Genomic DNA, 19,532 nt, shown 5'->3' with positions numbered 1-19,532 from the left:
TTTCTAATCTGTGCTTTAAGAGACAAAGATGAATTGTTTTCACTAAAATATTTGCTTTTTTTCTTTTATGAATATTCCTAAGACTGCAGATAATAGTCTTGTGATATTGCAGGCATACATTTTCAACAAAGGTAAAATAACTTAAATTCCTTTTATCTGAAAATGCATCTTTTCAATTTCTTACTTGAGCTAATCAATTCTTCAGAAACACAGGTTAAATTACCACTGGGACAGGAGTTACATATGCTGCTTTGGGAGCCATTCACACTTTATATGGTAAAGAACAATGATTTTTGTTAAGGATGATGAATAAGTCACAGAGACAAAAATTAGTTTACAGATGTATGCAGTGCTTAAAATTGTTAACCTCTGTTGGTAAATAGTATTGTATACATGTAAATTTGTTCAGGATTGTTTGATAAAAATATATGGTGGCCTTGCATTCAAAATAATTTCCAATTCCCAATGTACTGAGATTGTAGTTGCAACCCAATTGCATCTGTTCTGAATCGCTTCTCTATCAATGACATATATTTTAAAACTTAATCTACTTTCAAGAGGTTTGAAAGTCTAACTGATCATGACTTAGAGAATCCTATCATGTTTTAATGCTATCTGTGTGTCCACTTATAGGTCCCCATTACCACTAAGGACAGCCACTTAGGATGCCAACATCTCTTACAGACACTGCAGGAACAGATCCACATGTATCCCGCATCTACAGAACTCTCACTGTTGAAAGAAACCTTTATGATGGAGAAGACCAATCAGTCATCAGTGACGGAGTTTGTCCTGCTGGGGCTGTCTGGCCACCCAGAGCTGGCAGCCATCTACTTTGTGCTGGTTCTGTGCATGTACCTCGTGATCCTGCTGGGAAATGGGGTCATCATCATTGTAAGTGTCTACGACTCCCACCTGCACACCTCCATGTACTTCTTCCTCAGTAACTTATCATTCTTGGACATTTGCTACACCAGTTCTTCTGTTCCCCTGTTTCTCAGCAGCTTCTTATCCTCAAAGAAAACCATTTCCTTCTCTGGGTGTGGAGTGCAAATGTTTCTGTCCTTTGCGATGGGGGCCACGGAGTGTGTGCTGCTCAGCATGATGGCGTTCGACCGCTATGTGGCCATCTGCAACCCTCTGAGATACCCCATCGTCATGAGCAGGGCTTCCTACGTGCCCATGGCTGCTGGGTCCTGGATTGCTGGATCCATCAATTCCATGCTGCAGACCTCCCTTGCAATGCGACTTCCTTTTTGTGGGGATAATGTCATTAATCATTTCACTTGTGAAATCCTGGCCGTCTTAAAACTGGCCTGTGCTGATATCTCCATCAATGTTATTATTATGAGATTTACAACTGTGATTTTTCTCCTGATCCCAGTACTATTAATTTTTGTTTCCTATGTTTTCATTCTCTCCACCATCCTGAGGATTCCCTCTGCAGGAGGAAGGCAAAAAGCCTTCTCGACCTGCTCAGCCCACCTGACAGTGGTAGTTATATTCTATGGGACCATCTTCTTCATGTATGCAAATCCTAAGGCTAAAGATTCTTCTGGTGTGAACAAGGAAGAAGTCACTGACAAAATCATCTCCCTCTTTTATGGAGTGGTGACCCCCATGGTCAATCCTCTCATCTACAGTTTGAGGAACAAAGATGTTAAAGCAGCTGTGAAGAATATGCTGTGTCAGAAATGTTCCTCTGAGGGAATGTGAATCCTATAGATTTTTAAAATTTTTTGCCCTGAATGCCAAGCCAGTTGTCACTTGGGGTTTCCAAAAGAGGTAGAAGGGTTGACGGCACCATCAATTCTGAAATTCTTTCTTTTTCCCCATTATTTGTTCTCCTAAATGTTGAAGAGTAATTGAGAACATACCCTTTCTCTTCAAGACTTTATTAGGGAAAAGAAGGACAGAAATTTTTGGATAAAAGGAATCTCTCCCAGACCATCTACCTTCTCATGAGTACTTGAATTTATTGTAACTGTGCAATGAAGAGTTCTATAAACTTACATGAAAGGAACACATTGTACTCCCTTAGCCTCTTATCCTTTGTGGCATCATTTTTCTCATCTCATAGTGTTCTTGGGAATGTCAAGTAGAAAGTTCCGTGTTAACGTTTGCAGTGCTACCAGCATATGCTTCAACATTAGATGATTTATAATGGGGTTTTCTTTGATCATATAGAAGCAAAGAGGGGAAACTTTAGGGTGTTATGTACCTGGCCTGGAAGTATGCCATAAAGGGACAAATGGTAGAAAAATGAAGCTGTATTACCTAGGGCTGATTTCCTTGTGCCTGCAATCTGGCAAGCACATTTATTGAGAGATGTCTGATGAGCTTTGAACATCCATCCCAGAGACAGGGATATCTGGGCCATCTTTTGTTTCAGAGGATGAGTAATGAAGTCTTTGAATGAAAACTATTGCTATTATTGACTCTTTTAAAAAGTCACTATTTTTTTTTGTTGTTTCTGAAATGCTGGTTGCACAATTCTCTGCAAATATGATGTTATGGGTGTCAAGTGCAATAAATTATGCATTTTTTAAGTTGCTATAGAATATGAACTTTCCATTCATGCATTCTGACCTTTACTCATTCATTCCATTATTCAATCAACCCTTATTTGCTGATTGCCTATTTGTGCCAGGCTTTATATTAATGATTGGTAATGCTGATAAAATAAACATTGTGAAATAAAAGCCAATAGATGGTCAAGGAGAAGATGGTCTTGTAAAGAACAGACTGGACATAAAGTAGGAAGTAGGAACGTTTACTTATGCACACCTTCTCCTCTCCCATGCCATCTAATTTGATCTTCGTATGAAAGGGCTTTGTCATTTCTAAGAAAGAAATACAAGGTGACAGTGAGAAAAGGGGGACAGAGGAATGAGGAATAAAGCCACTGGATATTGGAGATTTTAAAGAATGTGAGGGTTGATATTGAACAGATAGTGCCAAAATGGAAATAGTGAAGGAAAGAAATGCTGAAAAGATATTTTATAAAGTTGACAGTGGTGTTCTCTGGAGCTTTTTAGTGTCTCTTGAAAATAAAAGTAAAGCTTCATAATATTCTTTAATACTTTTGGCAATGGATTCACTTCCTTTTACAGTATCACCATGCCGAGAATGGCTATAAACTGAGAGAAACCAGGGGCAGACTTAAGGGGGTCACAATTACAGTGCAGTGTGTTAAGTGCTATTATGGGGAATGTGTAAATTACTGTGGATTCCCAGATGGAGGAATCACATCTAGGGAAATGAATACTTCTGCTAGGCTTGACTGGGAATAAAATATCATAGATTTCTTGTGCAGAAGAATTTTCCAGACATAGGTAACAGCATGTAACAAGAATAAGGATGCCACTGAGAATTAAAATGATTGGAACCTGGGTTTTGTTGTTTTTGTAATGACAGGGAAAAAAATTCAAAAGGTATGTTAAGATACTCTGATAAAATATATTATATATAATCTATACTTATGTAAGCACTAAATAATCTATACAAAGTGATATACCCCAAGACACCACTGCTAAATCAAGAAAATATCTAAGAATTTTCCAGCTGCCACCAGAATATATAAAAAATATATAACAATTTTCCAGTTACCCAGAGAGAAACAGAAAAAGAGGGAACAAACAGAAAACCAAAAAAAAAGGGCCCAACATATGAATTAAGTTCCAACATATAAATAATATGTCCAAAAATATGAATAACATATGAACAATTATATTAAATATAAGTGTAAGTCTCAATATATGAATAATTTATAACACTAAATGGTTACATATAGAATAGATTAAAAGTCTCAAATCAATCATCTTAGCTCCCGCTCAAAACCAGCAGAAGGAAGGAAAAAATAAAGATAAGGACAAAAAGCAATGAAATTGAAAACAGAAAAACAATAGAGAAAATAAATGAAATAAAAAACTTGGTAGAGATTGAAGCATAACTTCCCCATGGCAATGCAGTAGAGAAGGAAGAACCCTACTCAGAACTACTCCTTCAATCTATTTATTATCAGTTTTACACTGGTCCTCTTGAGGTTCTTCTAGTTCCATTCTATTTTATAAATTGATACAAATTTCTGTTATTTCCCTGTTTGAGTGGGGAAGGAGTCAGAAGCTTGTGCTAGTTTGTTATCTTCAGAAACTGGAAATATATTATTTTATAATAAATTGTTAAGAAATCAATAATTCAATTAAAACTAATTAAGGAAGGAACAACCCTAGTCCTGAGGCCTATCTTTGAATCAAGTTAAGTTAGATTGTCCTGTGTTATTTTTGCCTCCATCTCTTGCTATTCAACAACATTAAAGAGCTGCAAGTTTTGTTTTTTGATCACATTTCTTATCTTTCCACTGCTTGGATTTTGTAATATCTCATGTTAATTCTATTTAAATGATTGTAATTTAAGTCCTTATTCCTTCCCTTGCATCATGACCTCATTTTATTCACTTGCTGACTTCCTGTTACTAGCCCTCCATTCTGCTACTCTTACATTTTGTTATGTTCTTTCCCACTGGTACAAAACCACCTGTTAGAGGAACTGACTGGTGATAAGTAATAATGAGGGTTATGAGAGAGACCCTCATGATGAAAAGAGTGAATATAATATTGTTAACTGTAGCCCGAGGAGCTATAAGATGTTGAATGTCTCACTTGTGAAAATGTAAGAAAATGTTACTCTTATCTAAGTCCAAAAGGCTAACACTAAATATTCTAAGCTTATCATGAAATCAAAATTATATTTACAATTCAGAAATAAGTTGGCAATATTTGATTGGAGTGAATTACTTTAGGGAAAAGAAGATGCTTGCATCGGATAAAGTATCTGCTACACATTTGCGTTAGTTTGTTTTTGGACAGACAGAAAGGAATATATGCATCATCTTCCAAGTAATGGGCTAATTTCAAAGGCCATATGCTAGAAATGGAGCAATACCCCACAGGTAGAGAATCAAGCAGCATGTGCCAGCCCCTCAAGAGAAAAGCAGGGATTGATGTGTGGCCCAGAATGAGGGAGAGCAGTGTAAAGGGAAAATGCAGAACAAGCTGCTTGGAGAATAGACAGGTAGTTTGCATCGTGGGTGTTGATCTCAGATATTAAGACCTTGGCATCGGCTCATAAGTGGTTGTAGTACCGGGAAGGGGGATTAAGTAATTCATGGGACCTGGGGCAGAAGCAAGATGCTGTTCCTGGAACAAGGAAGACCTAAATTAGTGTTTACTGGATTGACTGAAATCAGAAAGGGAGAAAGTAAGAGTAATACTAGTGCTTGGGAAGAACAGACCTTGATCATGAGGCCGTGTTGGTTCATCTTAATTGTTTTTTCTTACAGTCATTGTTGTGGAAATGCTTGGAGGGTTGTAGCTGTAGGTGAGGTCTATGTGGTGGGTGACGCCTTTGAGACAAGAGCTGTTATAATCTTTGTATCCACCAGAGTGACTTTGGGAAATATGCTTGATATCCTTATTCTGTTCCTTATTTGAAATTTCTGAAAACAATTCTGTCCCATAGATCTGGGCAAGCAGGGCCATTTCCAGGGACTTATATCCCCTCTAGTGCTGGGAGTGGCCAAAATTGGCAAGTGACCCAGACTTGGACTGGATTCCATGTGAGTCCTAATTTTGAGAAATTAGGGTTGTCATATTTAGCAAGTAAAAATACATGATTCCCAGTTACATTTGAATTATTTCTAAATGCCTATGAATATGTATATTGACTTAGAAGAAAAATATTGCCTGAGAAATCTTTACATGAAAATTTAGTTGCTGTTTTTCTGAAACAAATTATAAATGCCTACATTGTATTTCTCCTTCTGTATTTTTCTTTAGGATTTGGCTCTCTATCATTTCTTTGTTTTGAAGAATTTATCACATGTCTTGCAGTTACAGTGTATTTTCCATTTACATTGCAACAAAGCTTCTACAGGGTCAAATCAACTTATTTGATTCCTTTGTTCATCTAATCTTCATCAATCAGAAAACATGATCAATATTAGCGTTATAAGCTGGTACACTGAACATGTATTTGTGTAAAGTTAGCAACTCTGAGAATTCCTCTTCATATTTGATTTGTTGAAGCACATAGTACCATCTATCATGGCAAAACTATCTTTTCCATTCTTCCAGTTTATATTGCACTAGTTGTTCAATGATTCTTTAAAATGATGTCAATTTACAAAAAAAGAACACTGTCATTTTTATTCCCTTCTTTTTAATACTATGCATGATAATTCCAATTGTTCCCATGCTGGAGGTATATTTTGTACTTCTGTATAAAATAATTGAATTTTTCTCAATTTCAAAAGATAGCATGGCAAGTGCCATAATAATTATCTATTTTAAGTTGCAGTTCTTTCTTGTTCATCAGTAATGTTGCATTTTGCTCACTAATGGAAATTTTTGATGTGTTCTTCCCAGTGTTGAGGCATGTCAATTTGGGCATGATGTCAGGACATGGTTGAATAAGGTTGTGGTATGTGTGTGAGTAGAAGAGAGAGCATGAGTGAGCAAAATCAAAATGTTTGTCCGTGTGGCTCTAGCTGTTTGAGAGGCCAGTGAGACCAATTGAAGCTTATGGGCTCTGAGACTCAAGGATTTAGTGGTCAAAATAAAGGTGATTAGCAGGTTGTATATTAGGAATAAAGGATCATTTTCACCCAAGTGTCACAGATCACTGTAACATCTCTCCATTCAATATACTCAATTCTAATTTCTGTGTCTTGACCATTTTTACACGGGTAGCATTCCTAAATTTGCCCTTTCCACGGGGTGTAATATGGAAGATTATTGCTATTTTTTGAGATACATTTAATTTAAATTGTGTTAGCAACTTAGTTCTAATTGTTTCTGAGGGATTTCATCCCAGAAGTACTAGAAAGTTTCTAAACTCTGTCCAATCCACATCATGAACTTTAAATTGCTTTTGGAATTAGAAGCATCCTCAAAGCAGCAAAGATTTTAAGTTGTTTGGTGCTCAATTGTCTGGTCCTTTAAAGGACCCCTTTATAGTGAAGAGACTAGGAAGAGGCCCAACTTCCATCTTAGTAGGAGTTGTTTCTATTTTGCCACTAATAAACTGGTTTTTATAACAGCAATTGCAGCAACTTGTTTATAGAGAGAACCAGGATGGGGATAGTTCTTTAGTTACCTCACTGAAACTGTGATGGATTTTATGAGACTAGTTATGAACAGAGGACTTCTGTTTCCAGCATTTTAACATATAAATGCTCTATAGTCTTGTGAATTGGAGATACAAACAATTATGGCAAATTTCTAGTGCTTGAGAATTTTTTCTGGCTTACTCATTAACTCATGCCTGTCTCTGAATGTGTGATGGGGGGGAGAAACAGCAGAGCACCTCTTATAGCAGAAGGAAGTGATTTCTTTGCTGGGTCAAGAAGATATATAATTGCTCTTGCTTAAGGTAAAGGTGGAAAATCCTTTGTTGCTGAAATTTCTGTTTATACATTTATTTATGATTTTCCTCCAGATGGAGACCTGCATTAGTGTTCTCCTGAGGCCAACCTGTTTCACACTATGTGTATCAGGCAGGACATAAGGTCACCTAGAGTCACCTCCTAATCTGTACTTTAAGAGAAAAAGATGAATTATTTACTCTGAAAATGTTTTCTTTTTTCTTTTTACAAATATTACTTATGACTGCAGTTTATACTCTTGTGATATTGCAGGGATACATTTACCCACAAGGTAGAAATAACTCCAATTCCTTTTTTCTCAAAATGCATCATTTTAGTTTGTTCTTTGTGCTACTCAAGTGTTAAGAAACATGGATTAAATTACAACTGAGGCAGGTGTTTCCTATGTCAATCTGGGGACATAGCACACTTCGGATCTTGAAGAACAAAGATTTTTGATAAGGATGATAAATTAGCCAGAGACAAAAATTAGTTTACTGATATATACAGTGCTTAAAATTGTTGAACCTCTGTTATTCAATAATATTTTATATATTTTGGATTTGTTCTGAATTGTTTCATCATAATATATGGTGAACATTGCATTCATAAAATTTCAAATTCACAGTGCGAAAGGATTTCAATTGCAACCTAGTTGCATGTATTCTGGATCTATTTTCTAAAAATGACATATTTTAAAGCTAAATCCACATTCAAATGTTTGAAAGTTTAATTGATCATTTCTTAGAGGATCCTGTCATATTTTTGTGCTGTGTATCCATTTATAAGTCAACATTATCCCTAAGGATAGCCCCTTAGGATGCCAACATCTCTTACAGACACTGCGGGAACAGATCCACATGTATCCCATGTCTACAAACTCTCACTGTTGAAAGAAACCTTTACGATGGAGAAGACAATCAGTCATCAGTGACGGAGTTTGTCCTGCTGGGGCTGTCTGCCACCCAGGGCTGGAGGCCATCTACTTTGTGCTGGTTCTGGGCATGTACCTCATGATCCTGCTGGGAAAAGGGATCATCATCATCGTAAGTGTCTACGACTCCCACCTGCACACCCCCATGTACTTTTTCCTCAGTAACTTATCATTCTTGGACATTTGCTACACCAGTTCGTCTATCCCCCTGTTTCTCAGCAGCTTCTTAACTTCAAAGAAAGCCATTTCCTTCTCTGGGTGTGGAGTGCAAATGTTTCTGTCCTTTGCGATGGGGGCCACGGAGTGTGTGCTGCTCTGCATGATGGCGTTCGACCGCTATGTGGCCATCTGCAACCCTCTGAGATACCCCATCATCATGAGCAGGGCTTCCTACGTGCCCATGGCTGCTGGGTCCTGGATTGCTGGGGGTGTCGACTCTGCGGTGCAGACCTCCCTTGCAATGTGACTTCCTTTTTGTGGGGATAATGTCATTAATCATTTCACTTGTGAAATCCTGGCCGTCTTAAAACTGGCCTGTGCTGATATTTTCATCAATGTTATTTGCATGTTTGTGGCTAGTATGATTTTTCTTATGGTCCAGGTACTATTAATTTTTGTTTCCTATGTTTTCATTCTCTCCACAATCCTGCAGATTCGTTCTGCAGAGGGAAGGCAGAAAGCCTTTTCCACCTGCTCAGCCCACCTGACAGTGGTAGTTATATTCTATGGGACCATCCTTTTCATGTAGGCAAAGCCCAAGGCTAAAGATTCTTCTGGTGCAGACAAGGAAGAAGTCACTGACAAAATCATCTCCCTCTTATATGGAGTAGTGACCCCCATGCTCAATCCTCTCATCTACAGTTTGAGGAACAAAGATGTTAGAGCAGCTGTGAGGAATATGCTGTGTGGGAAACAATCCTCTTAAGGAATATGAATACTGTTTTTTAAAAAAATTCTTTACTCTAACTGCAGAGCCATCTATCCCTTGGGGTTTCTGAAAGAGATAGAAGTGTCAGTGGAACAATTAATTCTGAAGTTTTTTCCCCTGTATTTTTTCTCCCAAACGTGGAAGAGAAATTGTGTTCATACCTTTCCCTTCATGTCTGGATTATGGAAAATAATGACAGAAGTTTATGGGTAAACGGATTCACTTCCGGACCATCAACTTCTCAAGTATACCTGAATTTATTTTAACTGTGGGATGTAGAGTTCTGTAAACTTATATGAAAGGAAAACTTTTGTACTCACTTAACCCCTTATCCTCTATGGAATCATTTTTCTCAACACACAGCATTCTTAGGAACGTCAAGTAGAAAGTTCTTTGTTAAGGTTTGGAGTGCTGCAGGCATATACACTCAAAATTAGATGACTCATAATGGGGTTGTCTTTGATCATGTAGATGCAAGGGGGCACATTTTAGGGTATTATGTGCCTGACCTGTGATTATGCCATGAAGGGACAAGTTGTAGAAAATTGAAGTTATATTACCTGGGGCTGATATATCTGGCAAACACGTTTACTGAGAGGTGTCTAATGAGGTTTTCCCCTTAGCTGAAGGGGCCAATTTCCAGTTTGGGTTTCAGAAGATGAGCAATGAAGTCTTTAAATGAAAACTACTGCTACCATTGAGTTTTTTTAAAAGAAAATTTTTATTTAGCTTCTGAAGCACTGGGTTGCACAATTCTCTGAGCAGATTGTGTTGTGGTTGTCAATTGCAATAAATTATGCATTTGTTTTAGTTACATGAATTTCCTGCAGGAAATGAACTTTCCATTCACACTTTCTGACATTCACTCATTCATTCCATTATTCAATCACCCTTTATTTGCTGACTGCCTGTCTGTGCAAGGCTTTGTGCTAATGATTGGTAATGTCAATAAAATACACAACACGAAAATGAAAGCCAAAACATGGTCAAGGAAGACACGGTTTTGTAAAGAACAGACTGGACATAAAATGGGAAAGTAGTAATATTTACTCATGCACATTTCCTCTCCCATGCCTTCTAATTTGGACTCTTTTCAATCATAACATGTTGGGCCTCTATGAAGCTGAATTAGGCTAATTTGATCTTCATATAAAAGGGCTTAGACCATCTCTAAGAAAGAAATAAAAGGTGACAGTGAGAAAGGGGGGACAGATGAAGGAGGAATAAAGCCACTGGGTGTTGGAGATCTTGAAGAATGTGAGGGTTGATATTGAACAGACAGTGCCAAACTGGAAATGGTAAAGGAAAGAAATGGCTGAATAGATATTTTATAGAGTTGACAGTGGTGTTCTCTGGAGCTTTCCAGTGTCTTGAAAATAAAAGTAAAGCTGCATAATATTCTTTACTACTTTTGGCAGTGGATTCACTTCCTTTTGCAGTATTGCCATCATGAGAATGGCCGTAAAATGAGAGTAACCAGGGGCAGACTTAAGGGGGTCACAATGACAGTGCAGTGTGTTAAGTGCTATTACAGGGAATGTGTAAATTACTGTGGATTCCTAGATGGAGGAATCACATCTAGAAAAAGAGTTACTTCTCCTAGGCTTGGCTGGGAATAAAATATAATAGTTCTTAATGTAGAATAACTTTTCAGGTATAGGTAACAGCTTGTGGCAAGATAAAGATTCCACTGAGAGTTTAGAATGATTGGAAACTGGGTTGTGCTGTTTTTGAAATGACAGAGGAGAAGATTCAAAAAGGCATGTTAAGATACTCTGATAAAATATGTGCATATGTAATCTACACTTTGTGAACACTAAATAATCTATAGAAAGTAATATATCCCCCCAAACCATTGTTATTTCAAAAAAATTATTTAAAAAATTCCAGTTACCACAGAAGCCAGGGAAAAAAGCACAGAGAGACATAAAGCAGAGGGATCAAACAGAAAGCCAAAAGAAAATGGTCCCAACATATGAATAATGAATCAGCATATGAATACTATATCCCAAAATATGAATCGCATATGAATAACAAATGAACAATTGCATTAAATATAAATATAAATATAATTACTATCATATAAACAATTTATAGCAATAAATGGTTATATATAGAATAGATAAAAAGTCTCACATCGATCATCTAAGCTCCCACCTTATAAAACACAAAAAGAACAAAATAAGCTCCAAACCAGCAATAGGAAGGAAATAATAAAGATAAGGACAAAAAGCAATGAAATTGAAAATGGAAAAATAATAGAGAAAATCAATGAAACCAAAATCTTGGTCTTTGATATGATCAATATAATGGACAAACTTTGGTAAAATCACCCTTGCTTTTGCAGTGAGAAATTATCAGGAGGGGGAAACACTCTAGACTGGCTGTTCTGTTGCACATGTCATTATTTACTCTTCACCTCTTCTTAGTTCTACAACCCTCTGATGTTACCTTGTTTACCTGAGCTTGGAGCAGTGGAGGGGCTGGAAGAGATTGAAGCATAACTTCCCCATGGCAATGTGGTAGAGAAGGAAGAACCCAACTCAGAACTACTCCCTCAATCTACTTATTGTCAGTGTTACCCTGGTCCTCTCGAGGTTCTTCCAGTTCCATTCCACTTTATAAACTGATACAAATTCTGTTATTTCCCTGTTTGAGTGGGGAAGGAGTCAGAAGCTTATGCTAGTTTGTTGTCTCCCAAAGCTGGAAATATGCATTTTATAATAAATTGTTAATAAATGAGTAATTAGATTAAAACCAAGGCAGGTAAGATTCTCCCCGAGTACCTCTTTGTTGCTCAGATGTGGCCCTCTCTCTCTCTAACTGAGCCACCTCAGCAGGTGAACTCACTGCCCTCCCCCCTACATGGGACCCGACTCCCAGGGGTGTAAATCTCCCTGGCAATGCAGGATATGATTCCCAGGGATGAATCTGGACCTGGCACGGTGGGATTGAGAATATCTTCTTGACCAAAAGGGGGATGCAAAATGAGATGAAATAGTTTCAGTGGCTGAGAGATTTCAAATGGAGTTGAGAGGTCACTCTGGTGGACATTCTTATGCACTATATAGATAACACCTCTTAGTTCTAATGTATTGGAATAGCTAGAAATAAATACCTGAAACTACCAAACTCCAACCCAGTAGTCTGGACTCCTGAAGATGATTATATGATAATGTAGATTACAAGGGGTGACAGTGTGATTGTGAAGACCTTGTGGATCACACTTCCTTTATCTACTGTATGGATGGGTGAGTAGAAAAATGAGGATAAAAACTAAATGACAAATAGGGTGGGATGGGGAGATGGTTTGGGTGTTCTTTTTTTACTTTTATTTTTTATTCTTATTCTGATTCTTTCTGATGTAAGGAAAATGTTCAGAAATAGATTGTGGTGATGAGTGCATAACTATATGATGGTACTGTGAACAGTTAATTGTATACCATGGATGATTGTAAGGTATGTGAATATATTTCAATACAACTGAATTAAAAAAAACTAAGGCAGGAACAGCTGTAGTCCTGAGGCCTCTCTTTTAACCTAAGTTAAGTTAGATTGTCCTGTTATTTTTGCCTCCATCTCTTGCCATCTCAACAACATTAAAGTCTGTAGTTTTTTGTTTTTTTTTTTTTTTGTTTTTTTTTTGATCATATCTCTTATGTTTCCACTGCTTGGGTTTTGTAATGTCTCATGTTAATTCTATTTAAATGATTGCAACTTATGTCCTTATGCCTTCCCTTGTATCTAGAACTAATTGTCTTCACTTGCTGGCTTCCTTTTATTAGCCCTCTATTCTCCACTCTTCTGTCTTGCTAGATTCTTTCCAGCAAGGTACAAAACCCATCTGTTAGAGAAGCTTGCAAGTGATAAGCAACAGAGAGAATGATAATGAGGGTTTGAGAGAGGCCCTAATGATGAAAAGAGTGAATATACTTAACATGGTGTAGCTGCTTTATAGCTAATATTAAAATTTTGTTAACTTTAGTCTGAGGAGCTACCTGATGTTGAGGGTCTGTTTAGTGAACATGTTAAGAATACATTACCCTTATCTAAGTCCAAAGGGCTGAAACTAAATACTCTAAGCTTATTAATTCAGATAAATGTTTGAAGGGAGTGGATTATTTTATAGAAAGTAGAAGCTTGAATGGTAAAGTATTTGTTGTTCATTTGCATTAGTTTGTCTTTGCATACATACAGAAAGGAATACATATGCCATCTTCAAAGCAATGGTGTAAGAAGATAGCATTCAAAGGCCATATGCTAGAGAGGGAGAGGAACTCAAGCATCATGTGCCAGCCCCTAAAAAGAAAACTGTGGATGGAAGTGTGGCCCAGCAAGAGGGCAGGGTGAATGGACAATCCAGAAAAATTTGCTTGGCATATGAAGGGGTGGTTTGCACTGTGTGTGTTGTCCTCAGACATAAAGAGCCTTGGCATTGGCTTGTCGTTCTCATAATGGGTTGTAGTATCAGGAAAGGGGATTAAGTAATTCATGGGGCCTGGGGAAGAAGTTCCTGGAACAAGGGAGACCTCAATTAATGTTGACTGAATTGAATGAAATCAGAAAGGGAGAAAGTACGAGTAATGCTAGTGCTTGGGAATGTTGAAGAACAGACCTTGATCATGAGGCCGTGTCGGTTCATCTTAATTGCTTCTCCTTACAGTCATTGTCCCGGGAATAGTTGGAGGATTGTAGCTGTAGGTGAGGTTTATGTGGTGGGTGATGCCTTTGAGACAACAGATATTGTTATAATCCTTGTATCCACCAGAGTGACTTTGGGAAATATGCTTGATATCCTTATTCTGTGCCTTATTTGAAATTCCTGAAAATAATTCCATTCCACAGTATTATCATGAGCAGTGCTGCCATAGAACTGGGCAAGCAGGGCCCTTTCCAGGGACTTATATCCCCTCCAAAGTTGGGAGTGGCCAAACCTAGCAAGTTCTACCAGGCAGGAGGATCCAGACTTGGACTGGATTCCACATGAGTCCTGGTCACTGGAAATTAGGGTTGCCATATATAGCAAGTTAAAACACATGATTCCCAGTTACATTTGAATTTTTCAAAATGTCTATGCATATGTACATTGACTTAGAAAAAAAAATATTGCCTGAGAAATACTTATATGAAAACTTAGTTGCTGCTTATCTGGAAAAAATTGTAAATGTCTACAATGTATTCCTCCTTTAATTATTCTTCTCTAGAATTTGGCTATCATTTCTTTGTTTTGAAGAATTCATGAAATGTCTTGCAGTTACAGTGTATTTTCCATTTACACTGTAACAAAGCCTCTACATGGTGACATCCAACTTATTTGATGCTTTTGTTCATTGAATCTTCATTAATCAGAGAATATGAGGAAAATTAGCATTACAAGCTGGTACACTGAACATGTATTTGTGTAAAGTTAGCAACTCTGAGTATTCCTCTTTATATTTGATTTGTTAAAGATGTATCACAGCAAATCTATCTTTTCGATTCTTCAGGATTATATTGCATTTGTTGCTCAATGACTCTTTTTTCCTAATTCAATTCAATTTAATTGAGATGTATTCACCTACCATAAAATCATCCATGGTGTATAATCAACTGTTCACAGCACCATCATATAATTGTGCATCCATCTCCCCAATCCATTTTTGAACATTTTCCTTACACCAGAAGGAGTAAGAATAAGAAATAAAAGTAAAGAAAAAAAAAAATCCCAAATCATGCTCCCCATCCCACACTATTTTTCATTTAGTTTTTGTCCCCACTTTTCTACTCATCCATCCATACACTGGATAAAGGGAGTGCAATCCACAAGTTTTTCACAATCACACTGTCACCCATTGTAAGCTACTTTGTTATACAATCGTTTTCAAGAGTCGGAGCTACTGGATTGGAGTTTGATAGTTGCAGGTATTTACTTCTAGCTATTCCAATACATTAAATCCTAAAAAGGGTTATTTATATAGTGCATAAGAATGTCCACCAGAGTGACCTCTCGACTTCATTTGAAATCTTTCAGCCAGTGAAATTTTATTTCATTTCCTTCTGCATCTCCCTTTTGGTCAAGAAGATGTTCTCAATCCCACTATGCTGGGTCCAGATTCATCCCTGGGAATCATATCCTACATTGCCAGGGAGATTCACACCCCTGGGAGTCAGGACCCACATAAGGGGGAGGGCAGTGATTTCACCAGCCAAGCTGGCTTAGTTAAAGAGAGAGAGGGCCACATCTGAGCAACAAAGAGGCACTCGGGGGAGATTCTTAGGCACAATTATAAGCAGGTTTAGCCTCTCCTTTGTAGCAAGGAGCTTAGTAAGGCCAAGTCCCAAGATAGAGGGCTCAGCACACCAACCCACAATGACTCTTTTAAATGGTGTCAACTTAAGAGAAATAACACTGTCCTTTTCTATTTCCTTCTTTTCAGTACTATAGACCATGATTCCACTTGTTCCCATGCTGGAGGTGTGTTTTGTACATCTGCATAAAGTAATTGAATTCTTCACAATTTCAAAAGAGCTATGGCAAGTGCCATAATAATTATCTACTTCAAGTTGCAGTTCTTTCTGGTTCATCAGTAATGTTGCATTTTGCTCACTCATGGAAATTTTTGATGTGGTCTTCCCAGTGCTGAGGCATGTCTACTTGGGCTGACTTCAGGACATGGCTGAATAAGGTTGTGGTATGTGTGTGAGTAGAAGAGAGAGCATCAGTGAGCAAAGTCAAAATGTTTGTCCACGTGGTTCTAGCTATTTGAGAGCCGATGTGACCACTTGAATGAAGCTTATGGGCTCTGGGACTCAAGGATTTAGTGGTCAAAATAAAGGTGATTAGCAGGTCATATATTAAGAATAAAGGATCATTTTCACCCAAGTGTCACAGATCACTGTAACATCTCTCCGTTAGACATAGTCAATTCTAATTTCTGTGTCTCAACCATTTTTACATGGGTAGCATGTAAACCACAGGGTTTAATCTAGAAGATTATTGCTGTTTTTTTTTTTGAGATACATTTAATTTAAATTGTTAGCAACTTAGTTCTAATTGCTTCTGAGGGACTTCATCCCAGAAGTACCAGAAAGTTTCCAAATTCCAATGCACATCATGAACTTGAAATTGCTTTGGGGATTAGAAGCATCCTCAAAGCAGCAAAGATTTTAAGTTGCTTTGGTGCTCAACTGGCTGGTCCTTTAAAGGATCCTTTTACAGTGAAGACACTGGGAAGAGGCCTGAGTTCTATTTTAGTAAGAGTTGTTTCTATTCTGCCACTAATAAACTGGTTTTTGTAATAGCAATTGCAGCAACTTGTTTATAGAGAGAACCAGGATGGGGATAGTTCTTTTATTTACCTCACTGAAACTCTGATGGGATTTATGAGAATAGCAATAAAAATAGAGCTTCTGTTTCTGTCATTTTAATATATAAATGTCCTATAGTCTAGTGAATTGGGTTACAAACAAAGCAAAATTCTAGTGCTTGAGAACTTTTTTTGGCTTACTCCTCGACTCATGCCTATCTCTGAGTGTGTGATGGGGGGAGGAAGAGCAGAGCACGTGTTATAGCAGAAGGAAGTGATTTACTTGCAGGGAGAAGATGATATATAATTTCTTATGCCTAGATGTAAAGATGGGAAATCCCCTGTTACTGAAATTTCTGTTTATACATCTATTTATGATTTGCCTCCAGATGGAGACCTTCATTAGCGTTCTCCTGAGGCCAACCTGTTTCACACTATGCATATCAGTCAGGACATAAGGTCACCTAGTGTCACCTCCTAATCTGTACTTTAAGAGACAAAGATGGATTATTTACCCTAAAAATGTTTTTTTCTTTTTTCATTTTATGAATATTCCTAAGGACAGCAGTTAACAGTTTGTGATATTGCAGGTATACATTTTCCTAGAAGGAACTACCTCAAATTCATTTTTTCTCAAAATGCATCATTTCAGTTTGTTTTTCTGGTAACTCATTTCTTAAGAAGCATAGGTTTATATACCATTGAGGCACGAGTTTCCTATGCCTCTTTGAGGACTATTCACACTTTGGATGCTGAAGAACAATGATTTTTTTTATGGATGACAAATTAATCATAGAGACAAAAATTAGTTACTAATGTATACAGTGTTTAAAATTGTTGAACTTCTGTTGATCAATAATATTTTATATGTTTGTTTTTCTGGATTGTTTGATCAAAATATGTGGTGACCTTGCATTCAAAATAATTTCCAGTTCACAATGCAATGAGATTATAATTGCAACCCACTTGCATCTGTTCTGAATCTATTTTCTAACAATGACATATTTTAAAGCTAAATCCACTTTCAAAAAGTTTGAAAGTCTAACTTATCATTGCTTAGAGAATCCTATCATATTTTTGTGCTGTGTATCCATTTATAAGTCAACATTACCCCTAAGGACAGCACCTTAGGATGCCAACATCTCTTACAGACATTGCTGGAACAGATCCACATGTATCCCACTTCTGCAGAACTCTCACTGTTGAAAGAAACCTTTACAATGGAGAAGACCAATCAATCATCTGTGACGGAGTTTGTCCTGCTGGGGCTGTCTGGCCACCCAGAGCTGGAGGCTATCTACTTTGCACTGGTCCTGTGCATGTACCTCGTGATCCTGCTGGGAAATGGGGTCATCATCATTGTAAGTGTCTACGACTCCCACTTGCACACCCCCATGTACTTTTTCCTCAGTAACTTATCATTCTTGGACATTTGCTACACCAGTTCGTCTATTCCCCTGTTTCTCAGCAGCTTCTTAACTTCAAAGAAAACCATTTCCTTCTCTGGGTGTGGAGTGCAAATGTTTCTGTCCTTTGCGATGGGGGCCACAGAGAGTGTGCTGCTCAGCATGATGGCGTTCGACCGCTATGTGGCCATCTGCAATCCTCTGAGATACCCCATCGTCATGAGCAGGGCTTCCTACGTGCCCATGGCTGCTGGGTCCTGGATTGCTGGGTCCATCAATTCCATGCTTCAGACCTCCCTTGCAATGCGACTTCCTTTTTGTGGGGATAATGTCATTAATCATTTCACTTGTGAAATCCTAGCAGTCTTAAAACTGGCCTGCGCTGATATTTCCATCAACGTCATTAGTATGATTGTTGCTAACATGATTTTTCTTGTGGTCCCAGTACTATTTATCTTTGTTTCCTATGTTTTCATTCTCTCCACCATCCTGCAGATTCGTTCTGCAGAGGGAAGGCAGAAAGCCTTTTCCACCTGCTCAGCCCACCTGACAGTGGTAGTTATATTCTATGGGACCATCCTTTTCATGTACGCAAAGCCCAAGGCTAAAGATTCTTCTAGTGCAGAGAAGGAAGAAGTCACTGACAAAATCATCTCCCTCTTTTATGGAGTGGTGACTCCCATGCTCAATCCTCTCATCTACAGTTTGAGGAACAAAGATGTTAAAGCTGCTGTGAGGAATATGCTGTGTAGGAAACACTCCTTTAAGGGAGATTAAATGCTCTTTTATTGTCAGTTGTTTTACTGTGAGTTCAGGTCTACATCTTCCCTGGGCTTCCCATGTTTCCAAATGGAATATATGCATTAGCGACAAATTTAATTTGAAATTCTTGTTTTTCTCATTGGTATAAATGTTGTAGGAAAGTTGAGAACATTCCTTTTTCCTTCAGTTCTGGATTAAGAAGAGGGACAGAAACTCATGGCTGAAAGGATTATCTTCCAAACCATCCACCTTCTCACAGGTACCAGAATAGTTTAACTGTGTAATGAAGAGTTTTATCATCTTATGTAAATGATAATATCATTTTTTCTCACTTACCTTCTTATCCTATATGCACATACATCAGTTTTCTAGTCTCATGGCTTTCTTAGAAAGGTCAAGTAGAAAGTTCCTAATTAAGTGTCAGAGGGCTACACATATGTGAAGTCAACATTAGATGTTTCATAATGTGGCTATTTTTGATCATATAGTGGGAAAGGGGGGATTATTTTTGGGTATGAGATACCTGTATGTATGTTTTAGAGGAACAAAAGGTAGAAAAATGAAGTTGTTTCCCTAGGATTGGTTGATTTTTGTCTGCAAACTGTCAAAAGTTTCAGAAATGACTGAAGTAAGGTGACACTTTTTGCAGAAAAAATGTTGCTGACAGTGAGTTTGGGCCATCTTCATTTACAATAGAGAAGCAATGGCATCTTTGGGTTCAAACCAATGTTACTGTCAATTGAGACAATAAAACTACTTGTTTTCTTAAGTTGCATAATTGGTTGCACAATTT

General features: G+C 37.7%; 2 protein-coding genes and 1 pseudogene across 2 annotated transcripts; all 3 read left to right on the top strand.

Annotated features, from left to right (window-relative positions):
- The first annotated feature begins 753 nt into the window (after positions 1-753).
- On the top strand, positions 754-1,716 carry LOC119504923 (olfactory receptor 13C7-like). Its single transcript, XM_037797554.1, has one exon. The coding sequence runs from the start codon at positions 754-756 to the stop codon at positions 1,714-1,716; it is 963 nt and encodes a 320-aa protein (XP_037653482.1).
- A 4,790-nt stretch (positions 1,717-6,506) lies between these two features.
- Positions 6,507-11,407, top strand: LOC119545361 (annotated as a pseudogene).
- Positions 11,408-17,791: 6,384 nt separating this feature from the next.
- LOC119545360 (olfactory receptor 13C7-like) lies at positions 17,792-18,754 on the top strand. Its single transcript, XM_037850838.1, has one exon. It carries the CDS (start codon positions 17,792-17,794, stop codon positions 18,752-18,754), a length of 963 nt encoding a protein of 320 aa, XP_037706766.1.
- The last annotated feature ends 778 nt before the right edge of the window (positions 18,755-19,532 follow it).

This window comes from Choloepus didactylus, chromosome 10 (assembly GCF_015220235.1).
Source record: "Choloepus didactylus isolate mChoDid1 chromosome 10, mChoDid1.pri, whole genome shotgun sequence".
Lineage (NCBI taxonomy): Eukaryota > Metazoa > Chordata > Mammalia > Pilosa > Megalonychidae > Choloepus > Choloepus didactylus.
Note: the sequence above shows the minus strand (reverse complement) of the source record. Positions and strands in the feature narration are given on the sequence as shown.

What these genes read in the sequence shown, in the direction of transcription:
- LOC119504923 (XM_037797554.1), top strand. Translation starts at nt 754, where the DNA reads ATGGAGAAGACCAATCAGTCATCAGTGACGGAGTTTGTCCTGCTGGGG.
- LOC119545360 (XM_037850838.1), top strand. Translation starts at nt 17,792, where the DNA reads ATGGAGAAGACCAATCAATCATCTGTGACGGAGTTTGTCCTGCTGGGG.